This window comes from Trichechus manatus, unplaced genomic scaffold, assembly GCF_000243295.1.
Source record: "Trichechus manatus latirostris isolate Lorelei unplaced genomic scaffold, TriManLat1.0 scaffold00010, whole genome shotgun sequence".
Lineage (NCBI taxonomy): Eukaryota > Metazoa > Chordata > Mammalia > Sirenia > Trichechidae > Trichechus > Trichechus manatus.
The window spans coordinates 19870449-19895167 of NW_004443946.1; the positions used below are offsets into that span (position 1 = coordinate 19870449).

At 41.5% G+C, this 24719-nt stretch overlaps 1 protein-coding gene across 1 annotated transcript in view; it reads left to right on the plus strand.

Annotated features, from left to right (window-relative positions):
• The first annotated feature begins 2918 nt into the window (after nt 1-2918).
• ARG2 (arginase 2) overlaps nt 2919-24719 on the plus strand; it is a 30835-nt gene continuing 9034 nt past the window's right edge. Inside the window, exons 1-3 of the mRNA XM_004370967.2 lie at nt 2919-3061; nt 3972-4044; nt 23424-23601. Of these exons, the coding sequence (XP_004371024.1) occupies nt 2951-3061; nt 3972-4044; nt 23424-23601 (362 nt within the window). The 5' untranslated portion in view covers nt 2919-2950. The remainder of the gene's footprint in view (nt 3062-3971; nt 4045-23423; nt 23602-24719) is intronic.

Sequence of the window (24719 nt, forward strand, 5' to 3'; positions counted from 1 at the left end):
GTGGTGTTACAATCCCATCCTAATCCTCTTTAACATAAAATTACAATCACAAAATGGAGACCAACCACACAATTCTGGGAATCATGGCCCAGCCAATTTGATACACACATTTTTTGGGGGACATAATTCAAACCATGACAGCAGGTGTTGCCCATTTGTTCTCATATACTTGATTAAACTAAGAAGCACGTTCCTCACTGTGTGTTATTGTTTGCTTTATAGGCCTGTCTAATCTTTGGCTGAAAGGTGAACTTCGGGAGTTGCTTCAGTTCTGAGTTAGAAGGGTGTCCAGGGGCCATAGTCTCAGGGGTTCCTCCAGTCTCTGTCAGACCAATAAGTCTGGTCTTTTTTTGTGAATTTGAATTTGTTCTACATTTTTCTCCCACGCTGTCCAGGACCCTCTATTTTGATCTTTGTCAGAGCGGTTGGTGGTGGTAGCCTGGCACCATCTAGTTCTTGTGGGCTCAGGCTGGTGGAGGTTGTGGTTCATGTGGTCCATTAGTCCTTTTGGCTAATATTTTCCGTATGTCTTTGGTTTTCTTCACTCTCCTTTGCTCCAGACGAGATGGGACCAATAGATGTATCTTAGATGGCCGCTCACAAGCCTTTAAGACCCCAGACACTACTCACTAATGTAGGATGTAGAACATTTTCTTTACGAACTATGTTATGCCAATTGACCTAGATGTCCCCTGAGACCATGGTCCCCACCCCTCAGCCTCAGTTATTTGGTCCCCAAGGTGTTTGGATGTGTCTAGGAAGTTTCCATGACTGTGCCCCCTTTGTGCTCTATTATATATGTGAATATACATGCTGTGGATTGACACAGTGGCTGCAACAATGGTCTCAAGCATAGCAACAGTTGTGAGGATGTCGCAGCACTGGGCAGTGTTTCATTCTGTTGTACACAGAGTCACTATGAGTCAGAGCCAACTTGATGGCACCTTACAACAACAACAACACATACAAATGTGTATGTAAAAATATCCACAGCCTAACCTGTATACGTACGTGGGTATACTCCTATAAGCCCTTCTTTCCCTATTCAGCATACGTATTTGCCTATGTATCTGCTTGTAAGTTATTGTTTTGTTTTGTTTTTTTTTACTGTTCTTGTAGGGTTGTATATGCTATAGTATTTACTGTGGTTGCTTCTTTTTTATTTTTCTTGTATTCCTCTAAGTGTGTTCCTTTGCCTTGGTCAAGTTGTACCAATTTCCCCTATATTGTATATTGTTTTTGCCTTCACCAAAGTTAACAAGTATAAAATTTATCCTCTAAAAATACAATGCCTTATAATACTAAAGTTCCTTGGAGTTACGGTGTTGCCATGGAGACTTCTGAAAAAGTTTAGAGAGCAGCATGTAAGTTGGCATCGCTGAAATAATTTTCTGATGGATTTATGTAATTTTTTTTTTGGAAGGAAAGACATCTGTCCAGATTCCTGCATGCCATAGTGTTGTTAAAAAGAATCAAAGCTGAAGAAATTGAAACATAAGGTTTATTCTGAGCATTTTTATTCTATATGCATGTAAGGAGATCATCCTGATTAAGAAAAGAAAAAAAAAAAGCAAAGGTTCAAAGTAAGCTGGTTACAATGAGGCTTATAAAGAGAAGATGAGGGAGAATAGAAGATCAACCATTGGCTAATCTTAGCATGGTTGATTGAACCCTGCCCTCCCCCTTTTACTGATACTGAGATCAACTGATATCTGGTCACAAAGTCTCTGACCCTCCACCCACCTGCAGCCTTAATATATTTTTGAACTTAAATTAAGTAAGCCTGGCTTCCAATAGGAAAGAAAAGATTGGCAATTTGAGTTAAAAAAAAAAAAAAAAAAAGGCAGTATCTGGTCAGGAGTTTTATGATTAAAATTTGGTTTCATGGGTAAGAAAAACCCTAAAATCAAAGTAAGATGTCTGTTATTAATTTTTCTCTTTGACAGTGTCATGGTTAAGAACTTGGAATCTGGAGTCAAATAGCTCTGCTAACTGTGTGACTTTGGAAAAGTTACTTAACTTCATATGATCCTTTTTCCTCATCTTTAAAATAGGCCCTACTTAAAAAAATGTTGTTGAGAGTTATCGTTCTTAGAACTTTAGTTGGTTATTATTATTAAAATATTATTATTAATTGTTATTAAAACTCTAAGTAGTTACTTAGCATTTTCAACCTTTTTTAGTCTCCCTAAAATGTAGAAATATTCTAAATATGTTGCAATACTTGATTTTTCAGTAACTAAGGCTCCCGTTGTTCAGGTAAACAATTGAAATCTCCCTACCCAAAATACCGAAAATTGGTGGATCCTAATTAACATGTCCAGCCCAGAGAGATCTGATCTGTATTTGATCCTCTAGCCTTCGACGCTCAAAGGTAGGGTAAGAGTGTTTTCTGGATCTTGAGCTTTGAGATGGAACGGAGCGGATGGATGCCGGCTAGGTCGTGACAGGACACTCGCTTGGGATTCGGCCAGCCCAAGACCAGCCCAGCGAGCCCTTTGGTAAAGTGTTAACCTCTGTCAGGAGTGCATTTGTATGCAGTGTCACGATCAGGGAGCCGATGTACCTGTTCGCGTGTTATGCCAAGTTCGCAAACCTCTTCCCCTGTGCCGGCCGGCGGCTGGCACCGAAGCGACACGCCGCTCCGTTACCGACTCTCATTAGCCATACTTTGACATCGGCCCTGTGGCCTCAGCGTAGAGGCGTGTCGCTGACGGGAGAGCCGAGGAGGCCCAGCCAGGGCTGCGTGACGTCAGCGAAGGCGTGTCCGGTCCTGCAGAGCAGGGAGTGGGCCAGCGGGGAAGGTGTGCCGGGGGCCGGGTGGGGGCGCCGGCCGCGTGGTCACTGGGGCGGCAACGTCACGGGGCGGGGCGGCTAGCGCGCGAGGAGCTAAGCGCGATCGCGGGCTCACTGAGCAGCTGCTGCCTCGGCGACTTCCAGCGCTGCCGATATGTCTCTGAGCAGTAGCTTCTCGCGTTTCCTCCAGACGCAAGTGCATTTCGTCTTGAAGAAATCCGTCCACTCCGTGGCTTTGATAGGAGCCCCGTTTTCACGGGGACAGGTGAGAACTGGGACCCGGCATCGTGGGGCAGGATCCCGGCCCCTTAGATCCTGCAGAAAGCGGGGGGTGGGGACGGACTGGAGGCGTGGAGGGATGGGGAGTAGGAGAGAGGGGAAAGCCGATGGCTTCCCGCGATTGGGCATCCGGAGAGCACGTGAGGTTATCCCGAAAGAAGAGGGGGAGGGAGAGAGGGGGTGGAGGGCACCTTGTATGGGATGCGAGCAGTGGGCAGAGAGCTGGCGGGTTTCTGTGGCCTCCCAAGAAAGGGCGAGAAAGCAGTGGGTCCAGCTTGGTGTGATGGAGAGGAGGAAGAGGATTCCGTAGAGGGGTTGGAGGAGGAAAAACCAGCCAGAATATCCGGTGGAAAATCGAGGGGGAAAAGGTTAAAAAGAGGGGCTGAGGATTTAAGGCTTCAGGCCTCTTTTTCTCAGAAAGAGCATTAACTGGGTGGGAAATTGGCGCTAGCCTCTCCAGAGCTGGAGGACGGGAGGGGCTGTTTTGTCCTCATCAATGAAAGAAACCTGCCTTCAGGGAGGGATCGCTGGTCGAAAAGCCTGAACTCTGGCTCGAGGGCCACACACTCACCCACTGACCCTGACCTGGGTTCAGCCCCTCCGCCTGTCTTGACCTCCGCTCATCCTTCCCACAAGGAGGGGCTTGGAAGGTTGATTTGGTTCCAGTGATGGACTTCTTTTCTTCTCCTCGGTGTCACTTCTTACCCTGCAAGTGTCTGATGAAGCGACCAGACCTTAGAGATGGAAGTAATAGATGGAAGGCTGATGCTGTCACAGTTTTACAGAGCAATCTATTGAGAACTAAAAATTCAGATTTCTGATTTTCTGTGAACTAAAGTGTTTTTCTCCCCCCCACTCATCTTTCCTCACATCTAATTGTGTAATTTGTGTGACAGAAAAGAAAAGGAGTGGAATATGGTCCAGCTGCTATAAGAGAAGCTGGCTTGATGAAAAGGCTTTCCAATCTGGGTAAGTGGCTGGATATTAGATGTCTCTGCAGGGCTGTTAACAGACCAGTTCAGAGGCTTATCTTTTATATCTAGGGACCACAGTGTTAACTGTGTCCTTGGGAACAGTCTGTCACGTCTCCCATCCTCCCTTAGATTCCATCTGTAGCTTAAGATCTCTCAGGGAGTCATCAGGGAAAGTCTTGTGATAGAGTAAGTGTGTAAAACGCATGGAGGTAGAGGGAGTCAGGGCTTGGAACAAGCTGCTAGTGACTGCAAAGTGGTGCTGAGAAGGCTAGCTCCAGCTTTAATCGCACGGTCAACCTTTCCCCCACCCTAAAGCTTTAGCTTTCCTAACTCAGTCATGAGGTGCTTATGATTCATCAGTCTCACCAGTTTCCTCTCTTCAAGTGATTCATTTTCTCACTAAGGTTACTGTAAGTAGTGTTTTACAGACTTCCCTGATTATGAAAATCACCTGGTGTCTTAAGTGATCTAGTGCTGCTATAAAAGAAATACTACAAGTGGGTGGCTTTAACAAACAGAAATTTATTTTCTTATAGTTTAGGAGGCTAGAAGTCCGAATTCAGGGTGCCGGCTCTAGGAGAACGCTTTCTCTGTGGGTTCTGCAGGAAGGTCCTTGTCTCTTTGAGCTTCTGCTCCTGGGCAGTCTTCATGTGGTTTGGCATCTTTCTTCCCCCCTCCCTGCTTCTTACCTTGCTCGTTTCATCTCTTTTATATCTCAAAAGAGAGTGACTCAATCCTGTCTCATTACATAACAAAGACAACCCATTCCCAAATGGGATTATGACCACAGGTATAAAGGTTAGGATTTACAACACATATTTCTGGGGAACATAATTCAATACGTAACACCTGGACTATGTGTTAAAAATACAGATTCCTAGGCTCCTCCACGGAAGAGTCCAGGTCATTGGGTCTGAGGTGGGACCCAGACATGTGCATTTTCACAAGCATACCAGGTGATCAGAAGTAAAGTTGCATTCTTGTTATTAGGATAATATTCTAAACTTTTAGAACCAGAAGTAAATCTGACCTAAAGATAAATGTCATTTATATAGTAGGGAGAATCCTTCTTTTAGTTACAGGGCACAAAATTCTGCTACCTTCATAGAGTCCCAGATGGAGCAGGAGAAAGGTGGGGTGCAGAACTCAAATTCTAGTAAGAAGACCAGACTTAATGGTCTCACTGAGACTGGAGGAGCCCCGGAAAGCATGGCCCCTAGATTCTCTATCAGCCCAGAACTCAAAACATTTCCAAGGCCCACTCTTCAGAGAGGGATTGGACTGGACTGTGGGACATAAAGTGATACGCTGTGAGGAGTGTGCCTCTTAGCTCAAGTAGATACAACAGACTAAACGGGCAGCTTCTGTCCGGAGGTGAGATGGGAAGCCAGAGATGGTTAGGAGCTGGTTGACTGGACATGGGGAATCAGGGGTGGAAATGAGGAGTGTGCTGTCACAGTGTAGGGAGAGCAATTAGGGTCACATAACAATGTATGTATACATTTTTGTATGGGAAAAAAAAAAAGAGCTCAGGCTGCTGACCAAAAGTTGGCAATTTGAATCCACCAGCTGCTCCTTGGAAACCCTATGGGGCAGTTCTATTCTATCCTATAGAGTCACTATGAGTCAAAATCAACTCGACAGCACACAACAACAACATGGCAATTCTATGTTTACCTTTTTGAGGAACCACCTGGCTGTTTTCCACAGCAGCTGCGCCATTTTGCATTCATACCCACAGTGTGTGAGGGTTCCGGTTTCTGATAATAGCCATCCTAGTGGGTATAAAGTGGTTGTGATTTTTATTTGAGTTTCCCTAGTGACAGATTACGTTGAGCGTCTTTTCATGTGCTTGTTGGCCGCCTGTGTATCTTCTTTGGAGAAATGTCTACTGAAGTTCTTTGCCCATTTTTTAACTTGGTTGTCTTTTTGTTGTTGAGTTGTAGGAGTTCTTTATATATTCTGGATATTAAACCTTTATCAGATAAAAAAAAATTCTGCTACCTTTATGGTAGGGAAGTTTTTCCTTCTGTCTAACCCAAGTGCTTCTAGCTGCTGTTAAGGTCATTTTCTCCATTTATATTAGGACCTTTTATGTATCTTTTCTGGAGATATAGTGCAAAAGGTGTGGCAGCAGGGATCTGTAGATCCTGGAGATAGTAACAGAGAGTCTAGTTAAACTACAAATCCTCTTCCCACTCTTTCTCTGAAACCTCTTCTGCTGATCATGAGTCTTTTTCAAGGGTAGATCATCTTTTTCCCAAACACAGAGGAACAATGAGGTCACTGAAATCATCTTGAGTTGAAGTGTCCTTCAAATGCCACAACCTATATATAGATAGTGTCTTGAGCTGAATACTCAAAAGTCTCTTTTCTCTATGTTAAATAATTACAGTTCCTTCTTCAGTATGATCTCTGTCTTAATCATTTTAGTAACTCTCCAAGTTCACCACCAAAGATGAAAGGTAAATTGCTAAGAGTTAGTCTTCTTTTAATTTGTCACAAGTTACTAATGGGAGATTTTTTTCCGCCTCCTTATAAATGAGGATACTGTCCCTTTATTTATTTATTTATTTATTTATTTGTCATTCTGGAATCTGCAGAGAATTTTATCATGCAGTCTTTTTTTTTTTGAACATTTTATTGTGTTTTAGGTGAAAGGTTACACAGGAAATTAGTTTCCCATTCAATAATTCATACACAAATTGTTCCGTGACAACGGTTGCAATCCCTGCAATGTGTCAGCACGCTCTCATTTCCACTTGGGTTTCCCATTTCCTTTTGTCAGGTTTCCCTGCCCCTTCCTGTCTTCTCATGTTTGCTTTTGGGCAAATGTTGCCTATTTGGTCTAGTATAGCTGGTTGTTCTAAGGAGCACATTCCTCACGGGTGTTATGGGTTATTTTATAGGCCTGTTATTGGATTAAAGGTGATCTCCGAGGGTGGCTTCCGTTCCAAGTTAGAAGGCTGTCTTAGGGCTAAAGTCTCGGGGGTTCCTCCAGTCTCTATCAGACCAGACTCGTTTTTTTTTATGAATTTGAATACTGTTCTACATTTTTCTTCCACTCTAACTGGGACCTACTATTGTGTTCCTAGTCAGAGCAGCCAGTAGCCGGACGTGATACTGTCCCTTTAAATCAACTTCTACACATTCTGCCATTTTAAAAGAATCATTTTACGCCGAAGACAACAATCTCTGGTTCTCACTCTTTTTAATGTTGGATAAGCCTCCGCAGCTCCTCTGATGAACTGAGTCAGGCATTGCTTGAATTGCTATACTGTCTCTAGATTCTGCCTGAAAAGACTTCTGACAAGACTGACAAGAAGTCTTTTAGCAGAGGCTGCTGCATGAAAGGGGAGGGGCATGTTTGTAGCAGCTTCTCTTGCTCATGCTTTCAGCACCTCCTTTCCTGTCACAGCTCATGGTATTTTTCCACTCCAACCTGGGGGGAAGCCATTCTCCTTTAAATACTATTCCCTCTACTACTTCCTTCTTAAACTTCCAACCAGGGGTTGGAATCTGTTCCTTCTGGTTAGAACCCCTGCTGAGAATTTGCATTTCTAACAAGTTCCCAGGCAATGCTGACACTGCTGGTTAGGGACCAAGTCTGAGAACCACTAGTAGAGCAGTGGTTCTCAAAATTTATCATTCATAAGAATCACTTGAGAATCTTGTTAAAATGTAGTTTCTGATTCAGGATATCTAGGGTGGAAATGCAAACTCTCAGCAGGGGCTCTAATTGGAACAAAGCTGTTAGAAGCCCTGCTTCCAACGTAACGTGATGAAGTCTAAGTTTATTTGGACTTCTCTTTCATTTTTTAAAAAATATTTTTAATTTTCCAATTTATATCCTTACTCTGTAGTGATTGGTGGCCTGGTATCACCAGCAGTCTGAAATAGAATCTCATTGCATAATAATAACACTGTGGCACTCAGCAGATTTCCAGTACGTGCGTTTGGCTCATCTCTGGGGATATGTTGGAGAAAAGTACTAAGAGAAGTTTCAGTTGCTGTACTCCTAAGCAGTACCAACATAACTTAAGTCCTTTGAGCATTTTCAAATAAGCAGCATGGGTCAAAATTTAAGGGAGAGAAGACCCATGGAAAGGTAGCTTTCACAAATCCCTTTGTTCCTCACCTTCTGCCCTGATGTCACAGGCTGCCAGTGTTGCCATGGCATTAGTTAAACTTCCTTTGTTTTTGAATGAATGTATTTGACTTAGTGTCTAGGCTTGTTTGTTCCTTTCCCTGGGCTTAGTAAGGACACTTAGTTGATCTGCTGTCATGTAACCACTTATTTTAGGGTATGAAGAGGGCCTCAGAGAAATGAAGAGGCATTGTCCTGGCACGGCTCAGGAGCAATACATCTGTTCATGGTAATTTGTTTGCCCTCTTCTCTTCAGAAATAGAATGAGTAAAGATAGCTGATTGGGTAAACATAGCTCTAAGCTGAGATTAACACTTTGCATTCTCTTTCTAATTATAGTAACTTGACCCAGCTGTGGTACCGAAAAGAGATGACAGCCACCGGGACAACTGTCTAAATGAATTCGTCACTGTGGCCAGGTCAAGTGTCCTGGAGTTCAGGAAGCCAGTTGGGAGCTATCCTGTGTCTCCTCAGCTAGGCTGTTGTTGTGTGCCATTGAGTTGATTCTGACTCATAGCAACTCTATAGGACAGAATAGAACTGCCCCATAGAGTTTCTAGGCTGTATAATTTTTACAGGAGCAAATTGCCACATCTTTCTCCCATGATGCAGCTGGTGGGTTTGAACTGCCGACCTTTCGGTTAGCAGCTGAGTGCTTAACCATTGCGCCACCAAGGTTCCTTTCAACTAAGCTCGGGACAGTAATTCATCCTGGTCCATTTGGTGTTCTGTCAGATAGTAGAACAGTAATCTCTTTGATTGAGACTGATTGTGACCTAAGAATCTGGTCTGCTTACGGAAGAACTGCTGATAGATAACCTGAGGTGTAGTTATTTAAACATAAGATCTGAGATGTGAGAGTTGTTCACTTGGAACAGATCAATATGTGAATTCAGGGGTCTTTATTTGCTCTCAGTGGCTGGTTGGGAATGTTAACAATCATGAGTTTAGTTGTATGATAGTTTAGCCTGGCTTTCACCCTACCATTCCACTGAAATTGCCTTGAGCAAACTCACTGCTTTGCCAGCCTTTATTTCGCTGGACCTCTCTGTCAGACCATTGACCACTCTATTATTGAAATATTCTCCTCTGTTAGCCAAGACACTACTCTCTCCTAGATTTTCTCTCTCTATTGAGTGGTTCTTCCCATCCTTCCTTGTGGGATCCTCCTACTCTTCTGACCCTCAAATCTTGATGTCCCTTGTTCTATCTCTGGAATTTTCTCACTGTGGATGCCCCAAGTACTCAATCTCTTCCACTCTCACCTTACTCTTCACCTCTGCTCCAACCCTGATCTTCCCCTAGAGCACCATGCCTGTTGCTCCAACTTTGTTATTGGAAGCCTCATCTCACTCTCAGAAATGTCTCAAACTCAACATGTTCAAAATAAAAATCATCAACATCTCCCTCAAATCTGCTTCTCTGTGCACCAAGTGCACTATTTTAGGGGCAAGGCGGGCAAACCCTATCTTTATTGCTAACTGTGGTAAGGACTGTCAAAAACCTAAATGCTTAGAGAAACACCAAAAATTAGTACAACAATATATTTATTGTGAGTAGATAAGATTCAGCCAGAACATAACAGGAGATAACATCAAAGCACAGTGCAGGGTTTCAGGGTCAGTCTTTTTACAGAAACAGTCACCATACACCCTAAAACACATCCTGTAGTCAGACATTGGAGTTCCTGTTTCTGGTCACACATAATTTTCCAGAAGAACCCAATGCTTAAGGCAAAACGCTTTCTGCTAAGCTGCTTACAGTGCTATTGTTTCACTTGAAGGTGACTCCAGGAAAACAGTTCCTTAAAGGCTGAAGGTTCAAAAGGTAACCTAAGGGAAAGGGCCTGGGTGGGTCACCTCAATTCCATGAACCCAGAAATCTGGATTCCAGGGGAATCAAAATGGTTTTGTCAGGATCAGTATGAATCCAGTTCCCACCTGGAAGTGGATTCAGACTTCACCTCCTCACTGCTCCATTCCTCATCACCAGCTTCCTCTCTGTGACCCTAACTACCCAGAGTTAGGTCACACTTCATCCCTAGCCACCCTGAGCCAGGTCAAAATATCCCTGGTCACCTGAGGCCAGGTTATTGGGTACTAGCCATAGGCTCAGGAAGCTGTACAACTTCCTGTATTTGAGACCAGCTGGATCCCCTCCCCTCGGCCCCCCGGGGCTAGGACACAAGCTAGAAGGATTCTATCCATCATCAACCGCCTGTTCGGCCTTTCTCTATATTCACCACCCTGAGATAAGTTGCCCCTTGTGGGTTCATTAGTTCTCTAGAACAGCTCACAAGATTCATGGAGACAATTACCTATACTTACCCATTTATTATAACCAGAAAAGATACAAGCAGAGAGACCATCAGGCAAGGCCTGGGAGAGTTCCCAGCATGAGACTTCCACTGTCCCCAGGGATGTGCCACACTCTCCCATGGGTGGATGTTCTTGTCAATTCAGGAAGCCCCAAAAGAAGCTCCAAGGTCCAGGGTCCCTTACAATAGTCATCGAAGCCTTAATGCATATGCATTAATCAGTTAATATGTATGATTGACTGTATCATTCCCCCCTCTCTTCCTGAGTTTTGTTGCCTGGGTGGGGCCTGTGTAGTCCATACTCATTTGCACATGTTTAAGTGTTGCCTGGCTATTTTAGAAAAACAAAGACACCTTGATTGCTGGCAAATTCCAAGGGTTAATTCCTGAAACCTGAGACAAAGGCCAAACCCAGTTTTTTGTCCCACACATCCTACTTATCTTCTCATTGTCTGTTTTACATTATCATCCACAATTCCCTTCTTCTTCCCTCTTACTCTTTGTATCTGTTGACCAAGGCTTGTTGATTTTACCTCCTAAAAGACTAGAATCCTTCTCCATAATGGTACTTCTCTAGCTCTGGCCCTCTTCTCAACACCTGAAGGAGCCTGGTGGTGAAACCAGACCAATGAGTCCGTGCCCAGCGTGCAAGAAGCCAGTCTCTCAGACACTGGTTTTGGGACGAAGAAAGAGTTTATTTCGCAGGCTAGCAAGCGGGAAATCAGATTGAGTTCCTCGATTTGAGCGAGCAATCACATTTTATACTTATATATATTCATATATATGTATATATTTATACATATTCATATAGGGGTGGAGGGAGGCGGTGGGCAGGATCAGAAAGTTTTAACTATTCATAGTTTCTATTGATTATTTATTACGAGGCGGGACTAAGACTTGGTCTGGAAGTGGCCGACAAACTCTACGCTATTTTTTTTTTAGTTTTATTTTTTTTTATTATACTTCAGGTGAAGGCTTACAGACCAAATGGTTTCTCATGAAACAGTAGTACACATATTGTTTTATGACATTGGTTAACAACCCCACAACATGTCAACCCTCTCCCTTCTTGACCTTTTTTTTTTTTGGTGAAAATATACATAGCCAAAGATACACCATTTCAAAAATTTCTACATGCACAGTTCAGTGACATTGACTACGCTCTTCCAGTTGTGCTGCTATTCTCACTTTAGATGAAGGCTTACAGAACAAAATAGTTTCTCATTCAACAGTTAGTACACATGTTGCCCTATGACAATGGTTAACAACCTCACAACACATCAACACTATCCTTACTCAACCTTGGGTTCCCTATCACCAGCTTCCTTCAGACTCTTCGCTTTTGAAATAGGCTTGGCTACTGCCGATGACATATATCCGGTGATTTTAGTTCCTTGACATGACATGAGTCTTTTTGTTCCTTGACATGAGTTCTCTTGTGTTATTGAGCATGCGTGGCAGCTCGGGGTCATCTGTTGGTCATCTTTGTCTGTTCTGTGCATGTCTGACCATTCTGAGCCTGTTAGATCCGGGAAGTCAGGGGCTCTCCAGGAGGTCTGCAAAACAACTTAGAGCAAGTGAGTGATGTGGTGGGGGAGGTGACTACATGTGGTCTGATAACCAATGGAGTACTAATTAATTAGGTGTCTTCAGCCTCTAGGGTTCCCTAACAGTGGCACAGTGGTTAAGTGCTCTGCTGCTAACCAAAAGGTTGGCACTCTGAACCCACCAGCTGCTCCACGGGAAAAAGATGTGGCAGTCTGCTTCCGTAAAGATTACAGCCTTGGAAACCCTATTCGGCAGTTCTACCCTGTCCTATAGGGTTGCTGCGTGTAGGAACTGACTCAACAGCAACGGGTTTTTTGGTTTTCTCACACCTGACTGTAACTTTCAAATGATACCTCTTGCCCTGTTTTTGCCTTCCTCAATTCACCATGCCTTCTTCACTGCCATCATAGTGATCTTTCTAAAATGCCTATTTGATCACATTTCCCCTTTGCTTAAAGGCTTTCCATGGCTTTCTTTTAAGTGGGTCCATGCTTCTCAACCATTAGTCATTCATATATTATCTTTGCAAATTTATCACATTCATGTTCCACTTGTATTATTTATTTTGGTATTTTTCTTTAAATTGGTTTTAAAGCTGTATACTTTTAAAATGTAGTCTGCCCCTACAATAAACCATGAAATCCCGGGCTTATGCTAGATATATTTTTTCTAATACTTTTTTATTTTAATGATTTTTATTACACTCCTCACTGGTGTTTGCCCTTCAACCACTAGTGGTGTGTGTTCACACTTAGCAACTAACAGAATAGGCCATCCATAATTTGACTCTTGCCTACCTCTTTAGCTTTATCTCCACCCACATTCCATCTCACTGTCTTTACAGCTAGCTTTGTGGGCACTTGACCTAGGTTCCACAAACTGAAGCACCTATCTTAAAATTTTTTTTTTTTTTAATTTTGATGTGGTAAGAAATATATAATAAAAACTTTGTCATTTTAACCAGTTTTAAGTGTACAATTCAGTGACATTAATTACATTCACCACGCTGTGCAGATTATCACCTCTATTTCTAAAACTTTTCATCACACTAAACAGAAACTCAGTAACCTTAAAAAATAACTCCCTAATCCGTCTCTTCCCCAGCCCCTGGTAACCACTAATAAACTTGTCTTTATGCAGTTGCCTATTCTAGATATTTCATATAAGTGGGATCATACAATATTTGTCCTTTAGTGTCTATTTCACTTAGCATGATGTTTTCAAGGTTTATCTGTGTTGTTGCATGTAACAGAACTTCATTTCTCCTTATGGCTGAATAATATTCCCTTGTATGTGTATACCACATTTTGTTTATCCATTCATCTGTTGATGAACACGAGTTGTTCTGATCATCTGGCTGTTGTAAATAATGCTGCAATGAATACTCATGTACAAGTATCTCTTTGAGTCCCTGCTTTCAAATCTTTTGTGTATAGATCCAGGAATGGAAATGCTGGGTCATATGGTAATTCTTTTTAACTTTTGGGGAATCATCAAACTGTTTCCCACAAAGGCTGCACCATTTTACTTTCCCTCCAGCAATGGATGAGGGTTCTAGTTTCTCCACATCCTAATCAACACTTACTATTTTCCATTTTTCTGATAATAGCCATCCCAAACTTTGACTTGAAATTCAGAAAGAAGGGGCAGCGAGAAATCAATTCTATGATTGGCAGTGGTGGCAGCAGTTCTAACAGTATCCTCTGTCCAGTCAGTGGGGTCAGTCATACAAGTTGCAGTGTCTTTCCTTAGTAGTGGATGCGGTAGCAGCAATAGTATCTTCACTGGACTGTTCTGCAATGTGATTTTTTTGGTCTTTATTCTTGTCAGTGTAGCCTTTAAACCAGATTTTGGCCCTCTTAAAGATTCTGGAAGGAGCCCGGTGGCACAGTGGTTAAGCACTTGGCTGCTAACCAAAAGGTCAGCAGTTTGAACCCACCAGCCACTCTGCGGGAGAAAGATGTGACGATCTGTTTTCATAAGATTACAGCCTTGAAAACCTTACGGGGCAGTTCTACTCTGTCCTATAGGGTCGCTATGGGTCAGAATCAACTTGATAGCAACGGGAAAGATTCTGGGAGTTACCCTAATTTAAGAATTGATTTTTTTTTTTTTTTGGCTGAAATTAGCCAGGTTTCTATTGCTTGTAGCTTAAAGACCCTGACTGATAAACCAGTTAACAGATTCCAGTGAGAAACAAACTGCCAAGTGGAGTGGAATACTCAAAGCCGTCCCTTCCCAGAATCTTGATGGTAAATTTTTATTCTTTTGTTTGCTTTTTTTTCTCTAGTAGTTGACACTGTCTTCTTGTAAGTTAGTGTAACTCATTAGGTTGTAGTTTCTCTGACCTTTAATTAATCTAGGACTGTATTTAGAACCTTTGGATTTCAGCAACTCCCTACTCTTAATGCTTTGACTTTGAACCATCATGTTCCTTAAAGTGACTTCTAAAATTAGCAGCCACTAAAATTTAAATTAGCATGACGATATCTTCAAGTTCTAGGCATACCTGACTGTGGTAAACAAACTTATTGTCATGCACTAAAGTAACTTAAAAATCATTTTCAATTTTCTGTATCTGCAGCGGCAAGGTGGTGATTACAAGACTACAGGCTTGCCAAAACTTGTTGAACTTAAAACTAATTGAATTAATAGACAGTATGCCTCAAAGCTGTTTAAAAGAATCTTCCGCAGTTTTATTTTTTGTAGGAGCAGCTTTTATTCACTAGAAACTATAACAAGTTCGTCCACTCACTATTTATATATTCAAAAAAATCGAGCATTTCTAAGTTTTAGGTGCTGAGACTACAGTAAAACAAAACGGAAATCCTTGTTACGGGATTCTCATTCTAATGAGGGGTGGTAAGAAATGGACCTAAAGTACAACATACAGTATGTCAGATATAGTAATGAGTGGTATGGAATAAATGAAAGTAAAAGAAAACAAAAAACAAACAAAAAAAAACCTGTTGCCATCAAGTCAATTCCAACTCATAGCAACCCTACAGGACAGAGTAGAACTGTCCCATAGAGTTTCCAAGGACTGGTGGTGGATTTGAACTCCTGACCTTTTGGTTAGCAGCCGAGCTCTTAACCACTGTGCCACCAGGGCTCCAATGAAAGTAAGGGATGAGGAATAGTAAGTGTTGGAGAAGGGGTGTAGGCACTGCAAATGTAAAGAGGGAGGCCTCACTGAGAAGGTGTCATGTGAGCAGACCTTTGGGAGGTGAGGAAAGAAACCATGTGCATATCCGTGAGAAGAGCATTTCAGGCAGGGGGAACAGCAAGTGCAAAGACCCTGAGGCAGGAAGGTGTCTGAATGTTCAGGGCACAAAAAGCCATTACTGAGCTCCAACCACTGGTTGCCATATGGGAAGGGGAGGGCCTTCTATGCCCTTATCTCAATTTTTTTAAGAAAAGGGAAAATCTGAGTTTGTTTTAAAACACAATAGTGATATGAGTGAAAATGGTGGAGTAAGGACCTCCAAAAATTCTCTCTGCCATAAAAGCAATGAGAACACTGGCAAAAATGGTCAAAATCAACTTTTTCAGAACTCTGGAAAATAACTAAAGGCTTGCAGCAATCTGAGGAACGTTTATTCGAGAAAAACAGTTGAATCTTATTAAGAAAAGTGAGCTTAATGGCGTTTTTAACTTGACTCTATGGCTAACATCATACTCAATGGAGAAAGCTATCCTTCCGAGATGAGGAACAAGACAAGAATGTCTGCTCTTGCAACTTTTATTCAATGTTGCATTGAAGGTTCTAACCAGGGCACTTAGGCCAGAAAAAAGAAATAAAAGGCATCCACATTGGAAAAGAAGAAGTAAAACCATCTATCTGCAGATGACATGATCATGTATATAGAAAATCTTAAGGAATACACAAGAGAACTATTAGAGTTAATGAACAAGTTGAGCAAGGCTGTAGGATACAAGATCAGTAAAAAAAAATCAACTGTATTTCTATCCACTTGCAATGAATAATGCAAAAATGACATTAATAAAAACAATTCCACTTACAATAGCATCAAAAAGAATAAAATATATAGGAATAAATTTAATAGAAGTGTAAGGCTTGTACACTGAAAACTACAAAACATTGTTGAAAGAAATGAAAAAGACCTAAATAAATTGGAAGACATTCCATGCTCATGGATCAGAGACTTAATATTGTTAAGGTGGCAATACTCCTCAAATTGATGAACCGATATAGTACAGTCCCTGACAAATTCTCAGCTGGCTTCTTTGCGGAAGTTGACATGCTGACCTAAAATTCATATGGAAATGTAAAGAACCCAGAATAGCCAAAACAATCTCGAAAAAAGAACAAAACTGGAGAGCCCACACTAACCATTTCAAAACTTACTACAAATCTACAGTAATTAAGACAATGTGGTACTGGCATAAGGATGGACATGTAGGTGGAACAGAATTGAAAGCCTAGAAATAAGCCCTCTTATTTACAGTAATTTTTCACAAAGGGGCTAAGACACTTCAGTGGGGAAGGAAGAATCTTTTCAACAAATGATGATGAGACAACTGTATATCCACATAGAAAAGAATGAATTTGCACCCCTACCTTACAACATGTGCAAAAATTAACCTAAAATGGACCAAAGATCTAAATGTCATGCTAAAACTATCAAACTCTTCTTAGAGAAAAACATAAGAGTAAATCTTCATCACACTGGATTAGGCAATGGTTTCTTAGATATGACATCAAAAGCACAACTGACACCAAAAAAAAAAAAGGAAATTGGACTTTATCAAAATTAAAAACTTGTGCTTCAGAGGGCACTATCAAGAAAGTGGAAGACAACCCATAGACTGGGAGAAAATATTTGCAGGTCACATATCTGATAAAGGTCTAGCATCAAGAATATATAAAGAACTATTAAAACTGAACAATAAAAAGATAAATAACCCAATTAAAAAATGGGTGATGGATCTTAACAGATATTTCTCCAAAGAACATATCCAAATGGCCAATAAACCCATTGCCGTCTAGTCAGTTCCGACTCTTAGCGACTCTGTATGACAGAGTAGAACTGCCCCATAGGGTTTCCAAGGCCGTAATCTTTATGGAAGCAGACTGCCACATCTTTCTCCTGCAGAGCAGCTGGTGGGTTCCAACCAGTGACCTTTCAGCTAGCAGCCAAGCTCTTAACCACTGAGCCACCAGGGCTCCAAATGGCCAATAAGCACATGAAAAGATGCTCATCATTTAGTCATTACGGAAACGCAAACAAAAACTACACTAGAGATACCACGTCACATTCACTAGGATGGATATAATTAAAAGGACAGACAGTTCCAAGTGTTGTCTACGATGTAGAGAAATTGGAACTCTTATACACTGCTGAAAGGAATGTAAAATAATGCAGCCATTTTGGAAAACGGTTTGGCATTTCCTCAAAAAGTTAAAACAGAGTTGTCATATGATCCAGCAATTCCACTCCTAGTTATATACCTAATAGAACTGAAAAATATTCACATAAAAACTTGTATATGAATGTTCATAGCAGCATTATTAATAGTCAAAAAGTGGCAACAAACCAAATGTCCATCAACTCATGAATGTACAAACAAAATGTGGTATAGTCATACAATGAAATATTCAGCCAAATCTTACCCATCTGCCATCTTCCTTTGCCCTATGTAGCCCTCTAGCTGTTTTCCAGTTATTTTGTTTCCCTTCAGAGCCAGCTTCCTGGTTTCCTCTCTGTCCTTTTACACTTCATCTCCCTATAATCTGGCTTCCTGGGTCATCATTGCAGTGAAACTGGTTTTGCTGAGGTCTCCAACCTCCTAGTCGCTAATACAGTGGACACTGCAACATTCATCTTATTTGACACTATAAACCACTCCTTCCTTGGTGCCAGTTTCAATAGAAACTAACACTACTCTCTTTTTGTCTTAACTCTCAGCTTCCTTTGCTAGATAGAGCCTCTTCTTCTACCTACTCCTTAATTGGTGGTGTTTCCAGGATTCTGTCCTTGATCATCTTGCTTTACACTGTCTTGTTTGACAGTCTGTCCATTTTCATGGCTTTACTGTCACCTGTATACTGATGTGTCCTAAAGCTTTATCTCAACACTTTATCTCTTCTCAGCTCTAAAACCTGTATACCAGGTTATCTTCTCAACTTTTTACTATGGAAGTGTTAAAACATGACAAAAGTAGAGAGAATTAAACAACATAATGAACTGGCTATATCCATCACTCAACATCAGTCATCAATAAATGGCCATCTTTTTAATTGTGCCCTTCACTCCAGCTCCAGACCATTTGAAGCAAATCACAGACATCACATTTCATATGCAAATATTTCAGTATATATCTTCAAAAGATAAGAATTCTTTAAAACATAACCACAATACCATTATCTCCCTTAAAATAATATTGAATATCTCATCAATGTTCACAGTGCCTGGCTGACTTACAGTTTTTTTTTTTTAGTTTGAATTGAGATCCAAATAAGGTCCATACTGATTGATATCTCTTCAGTCCTTTAATTGACAGGTCCCTCTCTCTCTTTTTTTCTTCTTCCTCGCAGTTTATTTGTAGAAGCAGCTAGGTCATTTGCAGAATTTCACTCAGTTTGAATTTTGCAGATGGCATCCCGATGGTGTGGTAAGACATGTTCCTTTGTCCTCTGCATTTCCTGCAAACTGCTAATTAGACCTAGAGCCTTGGACAGATTCAGGTTTAATATTTATTTATTTATTTTGACAAGACTGCTTCATAGATGATGGTATACACTTCCGTCAGAAGCAATGTTATCAGCCATTAATAATTGCCCAGAATTTATCCATTAACTTGTTCCCATGTATTTTCAACAGTATAGTCTCTTAGCTAGTGCTGCTGTAACAAGAGATACCACAAGTGGGCGGTTTTCAAGAACAGAAATTTATTTTTTCATAGTTCAGGAGATTAGAAGTCCAAATTCAGGGCACCAACTCTAGGGGAAGGCTTTCTCTCTGTGGGCTGCGGGGGAAGACACTTGTCTCAGCTTTTGTAACCCCAGCATTCCTCAGGTCCTTGGTGATCTTCAAGTGGCATCTATCTTTCCCCCTTTGTTCTTTTTTTCTCTGTGCTTAATCTGTGCCTTGTGGCACAGTGTTTAAGTGCTGTGGCTGCTAACCAAAAGGTCAGCAGTTTGAATCCACTAGCTGCTCCCTGGAAATTCTATGGGGCAGTTCTACTCTGTCCTGTTGGGTCACTATGAGACAGAATCGACTCCTCCCCAAGAGGTCTGAACCTCTGAATAGGAAAACACCTTCCTGTGTGACCAAAGGAGTCATGGTGGCATAGTGGTTAAGAGCTGGGCTGCTAACCAAAAGGTTGGCAGCGCGAATCCACTTAGCCCGTCCTTGGAAATCTTATGGGGCAGTTCACCTCATCCTATAGGGTCACTGTGAGTCAGATCCTTGGGGGTTAAAGGTGTGACCCAAGAATTGAGTCACACACAGCAGGGTGTGGCATTGTGGTTACGGCTTTCAAAGAATGGTGTTTCAAGATTAAATAAGCCTTGCCTTTTTATATTCTTTCATAGGGAATGCAGAAAATAGGAACTGTGTGTGAGAGGTGGACTCTAGGAGCTATTTCAGTGAGAAATCAGTGGGCCTACATTAGTTTGCTACTTCTCACCAAAAACTGTTTTTATTCAAAATGACGTAGTCATATTACAAACAGGTTTTGGGATGTCTTAGGTTACACCATCAGTTTCAGGGGAAAATAAAAAAGGGTAGGGTGGAGAGAAAAACCACAAAGATGCCTCATCCATCCAAATATGTAATTCCTACCATGTGTCAGGCTTTTTTTTTTTTTTTTTTTGTTATCTCATTTACAATAATCCTCGTAACAACTGTATAAGGGTGGGACAGGCTTAGAAACTGAACTTGCTTAGAGATCTTGACTCTTCTAGGAAGTTAGGGGCCAAAGGGCAGGAATTCTTTACTTTGCATTTGGTGTGGCACTTGGTCCACTGTGGCCATCTGAGAATGCAATCTGTATGGTTTGAGGTTCCTTCTGCAGACTCACCAGGATATCAGGGTAGCCCAGGATTTGGGGCAGGGAAAGCTACACATCAGGAGTGTAACTGGCAAATTTGTTGTCCCCAGCCCTGATGTGTTCTCCTTTTAAGTCCTTTCTGGGACAAGGTAGCATGTAAAGGATAACTGAACAAAAAATTCACATGTTGTAAAGAACTTCATCTCCAGGGAGTTTTGCCATCTCATCCTGTAATTAGATATTGGAATAGCTTGAGGCCTTGTCAACATGTTAATGATAGCAGGTCTTGTCTTCAGAGAAGCTCAACAATCTTGTTCTTAAGATTGACAATCTTATACTAGTTCTGAAGAAGGGCAGCGGTTGTGTTGCTGTGGCTTACAGAGGCAAAGGAACCCCCTCTTACGTACCTCACCCTGCCTGTGTTGGAACCAAGCTGCTAAGAGAAAGCCTGAGTTGGCTCACCACGATCTAAAGGTGCTTACAGGGTTGATATGACTTTGGTTCAGAGTGGTACATATTACTAAGTCTATCTTAAGAAGATGACACCATCTGTTCTCCTTTGGCAAGGACAAATGTAGCTCAAGAACCAATTAGCAGGAAATATGTAACTGGTGCTGCAAGTCATCTCAACTACATTTTTTGAGGCAAATTTTGGAGTTTGTTTTATATTTGTATTTTTTTACTCTAGGATCACATTCATGCAAAGGCATCCCTGTCTTTGTGTCATCTGAATTTGCATGAGGTTAATTCTGGTATATGCTAGACGGACATGTCTGAAGTGACTGGCCTGGATTTCCAGGGTGACTTCCCTCCTAGAACCCCCACTGCCACTACCCCTGCTCCTGTCCTCCTCAGTGTGGTCTTCATTGCCTCTGAGAACATTAACCAGCTGCCGAAGTAATAGGAGAGGAGAGTGGGGAGGAAGGAGAAGTTGAGGGTGCTGGTTGGTGGAGTCTTCTTGGGGACTCTGAAGAAGTGAACTGCAACAAATATGTCTACTTGTGTGATATGGTTTCTTTCCCTAATGCACCAAACTTAGCTCTAAGGAAGCAAAGAGCTGATTTTCAGATACCTCAAAATACATGGATCTTGAAGGTTGCACAGTCTTTGGGAGTTATATGCACCAAATAAAAAACAGAAACCTCTGCATTTTATTGGTGGTAACCAATTGAATTTCCCTAAATAAGTCTCTTTAAAGGTTATTACTCAAATCACATTTTGCGGATAAGAGAGAAGTTCTGCTTACTTCAAATGGCCTGAATTAACCCTGGTATTCTTTTCCTGGTTTAGACCTTTACTAACACTGCAACTTTGTTTTCAGTAAGCTGGTATTCCAGGTATGACTTTGAGGTTCTAGGAATTAGCAGGTGCATTCTTTCAAAATACTGGGAATTCTCTTTGCATAGGGCTAAATCTGCCACATATAATGTCTGACTCTAAAAGCTATTAGTACTCTCTCAGCAGCAAATGAGATCTCACAATCTTAGTTTTTCTCCAGGTTTTACTGGCTTATTCCTGAGAAGTCATAAACATTTCTCTCCTATTCAGAGACAGTTTGAAAAGGCTTTTTACTTTTCTCCAAATCTATTTTTCTGCCAATGGGCCACCTATGGCTCAGTGGAGTCTTCTGACAGTCACTGTCATGACTTCCTAGAAGCCTTGTAAGTGGAAGTAGAGCAGAAGGGAGAGTGGGGTACATTCATGGTGTTGAAAAATACCTGGTCATGTGAGTCTCTAACCAAAGTGTTTCAGGCTTGCTCTAAAACAGCTATCTACTACAGTTGAACTATTTAACCTCACTGAGCTGCAGTTTCCTTCTCCACAAAGTGTGGGTAATGATGCCGGCAGAGAACATGAGGATTTGCAGGTATCTATACAGTGCCTAGCACAGTGTAGCATGTGGAGGCAGACAGTTATGCTCCATTTCCTTCTTTCCGGTCACTGGCTTAGTTTAGGGATTCACTAATAGTGATCAGGGCCCTGAAATAGAAGTTCTGTTCACAGATACTGCTAAGGTCACGTAGGGCTGTTTTGATTTCTTCCTCCACTGCCTGGTTGCATCATTCTGTTGGTGCACTTGTGTTCTCTCGTTCCACTCTGATGGAGCCTGAAGAAATTTATCAAGGCTAAAGGTAACATCTAGGCCTAAAAGATCAGAGTTGCTCAGTGTGTTTTTATTACCAGCACTGGGGAGAGAAGCAACAAGGCTGTGCCAGTGTTTAAGAGCTCTACTTTTTCTCACTGTAAGTGGAAAATTCTCGAGCCCTTTCAAATTGGTTTCTAGACTGTTTGACCTAAGAAATTCCTTGAAGTTTCAGGTTCATCTTGTACTGTGGTGCCTTCTGAAAAGAGAAGAATGAGCAGCAATGAAGCACTAGGGCTCACCTGACCTAGACTTGCAGATGAGTTGACCTGAAGCACAGAGTTAGAGGAAGGGACAGTTCCCACAAACATGACAGGCAGACATTCCTTTCATATTACAATATTTGCTCTTTTCATTAGTAATTAGTAATTAAAAATGAGACCGTTTCTTATGCCCTTTGAATGAGAAGAATTTGCTATAGGACTCTGATAAAGTAATAGCTTCAATATTACCCAGTTCATCCTGCTCTTTAAAAAAGATTAACCTCCCATCAGCTTTCCCACTTATCTCAAAAACTCTGGCCTATGGGTTATAATTTGTGTTCTCTACAATCTTTTATCACATTGTTCCAAGATTCAAACTTCCCATTCCTATTAAATTGCTCAGCTGCTTCCAAACATGCCATGTACACTTCCTTTCAGCCCTTGATTGTCCTTCAGAAACCAGTTCTGGGTTCTACTCTACTAGTCCTCTGAGTGCTACAATGCTGTTGGTACAGTGGGCATTAGAGAAGGAAGAAAGCTCCTAAGAGGCTACATCAGGATGGCATAGTGCATTCACTGATGCAGCTCTGTAATGAATTAGAATAGTTAAGAATAATATAAAATGGTAATCCTAGGGCAACCTAAGCTTTAGTATTTTGAGGTCCTAATCACTTAAGAGGTTATGGCAGAATTAAAGAAATGCTCATGTGGCAGATTGCTAGCTATCCACCAAAATGCATCCTCATCCTTTTCTGAACATAAGGTAGACCTACCATTTCCTGCCCAATGCCATTTATAAAATGGTGCTCATAATTATTATCTGCCTCTCACAACTGCGGCAAGGATTGAGATAATCCTGCCATACAGTCATGCAACATTTTGAATTTTACTGTGATGGAATGAGTATGTGTACTTTGTCACAAGTTATTATTTGTGGCCAGGCTGGTAAGAATTGGGATAGCTCATGCAATTAATCTTGTCATCCTTCATTTGTTTCCAGGCTACCACCTCAAAGACTTTGGAGATTTGAGTTTTACTCCAGTTTCCAAAGATGATCTCTACAACAACCTGATAGTGAATCCACGCTCAGTGGGCCTTGCCAACCAGGAACTGGCTGAAATGGTTAGTAGAACTGTGTCAGATGGCTACAGCTGTATCACAGTAGGAGGAGACCACAGGTAAGCTAGGAGCTGAATAGTGGAAAGGCTGGGTTACACGGTGTTTTGGGCTAATCATTTAACATTCATGCAAAGGCATCCCTGTCTTTGTATCATTTAAACTTGCATGAGGTTAACTCTGGTATATGCTAGATGTACATGTCTGAAGTGACTGGCCTGGACTCCCTTGGCTTGTGAGTACATTTGCTGCCTCTACACTATGGACCCTAGGTAACTGTACAGTCAGTCCTTCCATCAGTGAAACAGCATGTACTTTACTGAGCACTGTTCTGACGAGCCCTGCTGGTGCAGTGGTTAAGAGCTCGGCTGCTAACCAAAAGGTTCGCAGTTCAAATCCACCAGCTGCACCTCGGAAACCCTATAGGGAAGTTCTACTCTGTCCTGTAGGGTCGCTATGAGTCGGAATGGACTTGATGGCACCTAACAACAACATAACAACTTTCTGATGTGTTCTCAGCTTTGCTAGGGATTGTGGTTATATAAAGTAAGATAAAGTCCCTGTTTTCAGGAAACCTGTGATCTATTGGGAATAGGTAAAATAAAACACATGGAATGAAAAATGAAATACTGAATTCTACAAGACTTAAGAGAAAGAAGAGATCAGCCTGGTCTAGAGTAGTCAGATTTCACAGGGGAGTGTGATTTGAGCTAAGTAATGAAGGTTTTTGTAGAAGGAAAAAAAAGCATTAAACTACTAGGAGTACTGAGCACTTCATATCTATTCTCAGTTAATCCTCCTAACAATGCCTTGAAGTAGAACCAATTTATCATAATTTACTGCCCAGAACACTGAGGTCAAATAACTTAACCAAGGTTGAGAGCCAAGAAGTAGTAAAGCTCAGTGTGACCCCTATGGCAATTAACTTCTCTTTTCAGATCAAATCTAGCAACTTTCCTTTTGAGCTTTTCAGATAATTTAACAGAAGTTAAATCTTTTTTTGCTACAACCAGAGGCAGGTAGATTCCTCATTAGGAATAAAAATTCAAGTAGAATAAGAAAGTGGTCAGTCCTAGATTCTCTAAGATTAATGAAATCATCCAGAAGGTAGGTCTCCTGGCTCCTAGCTCAGTGCTGTCTCTGGAAGTTCATTTGTCCAGTCTTTCTTCTGGTCAAGTCT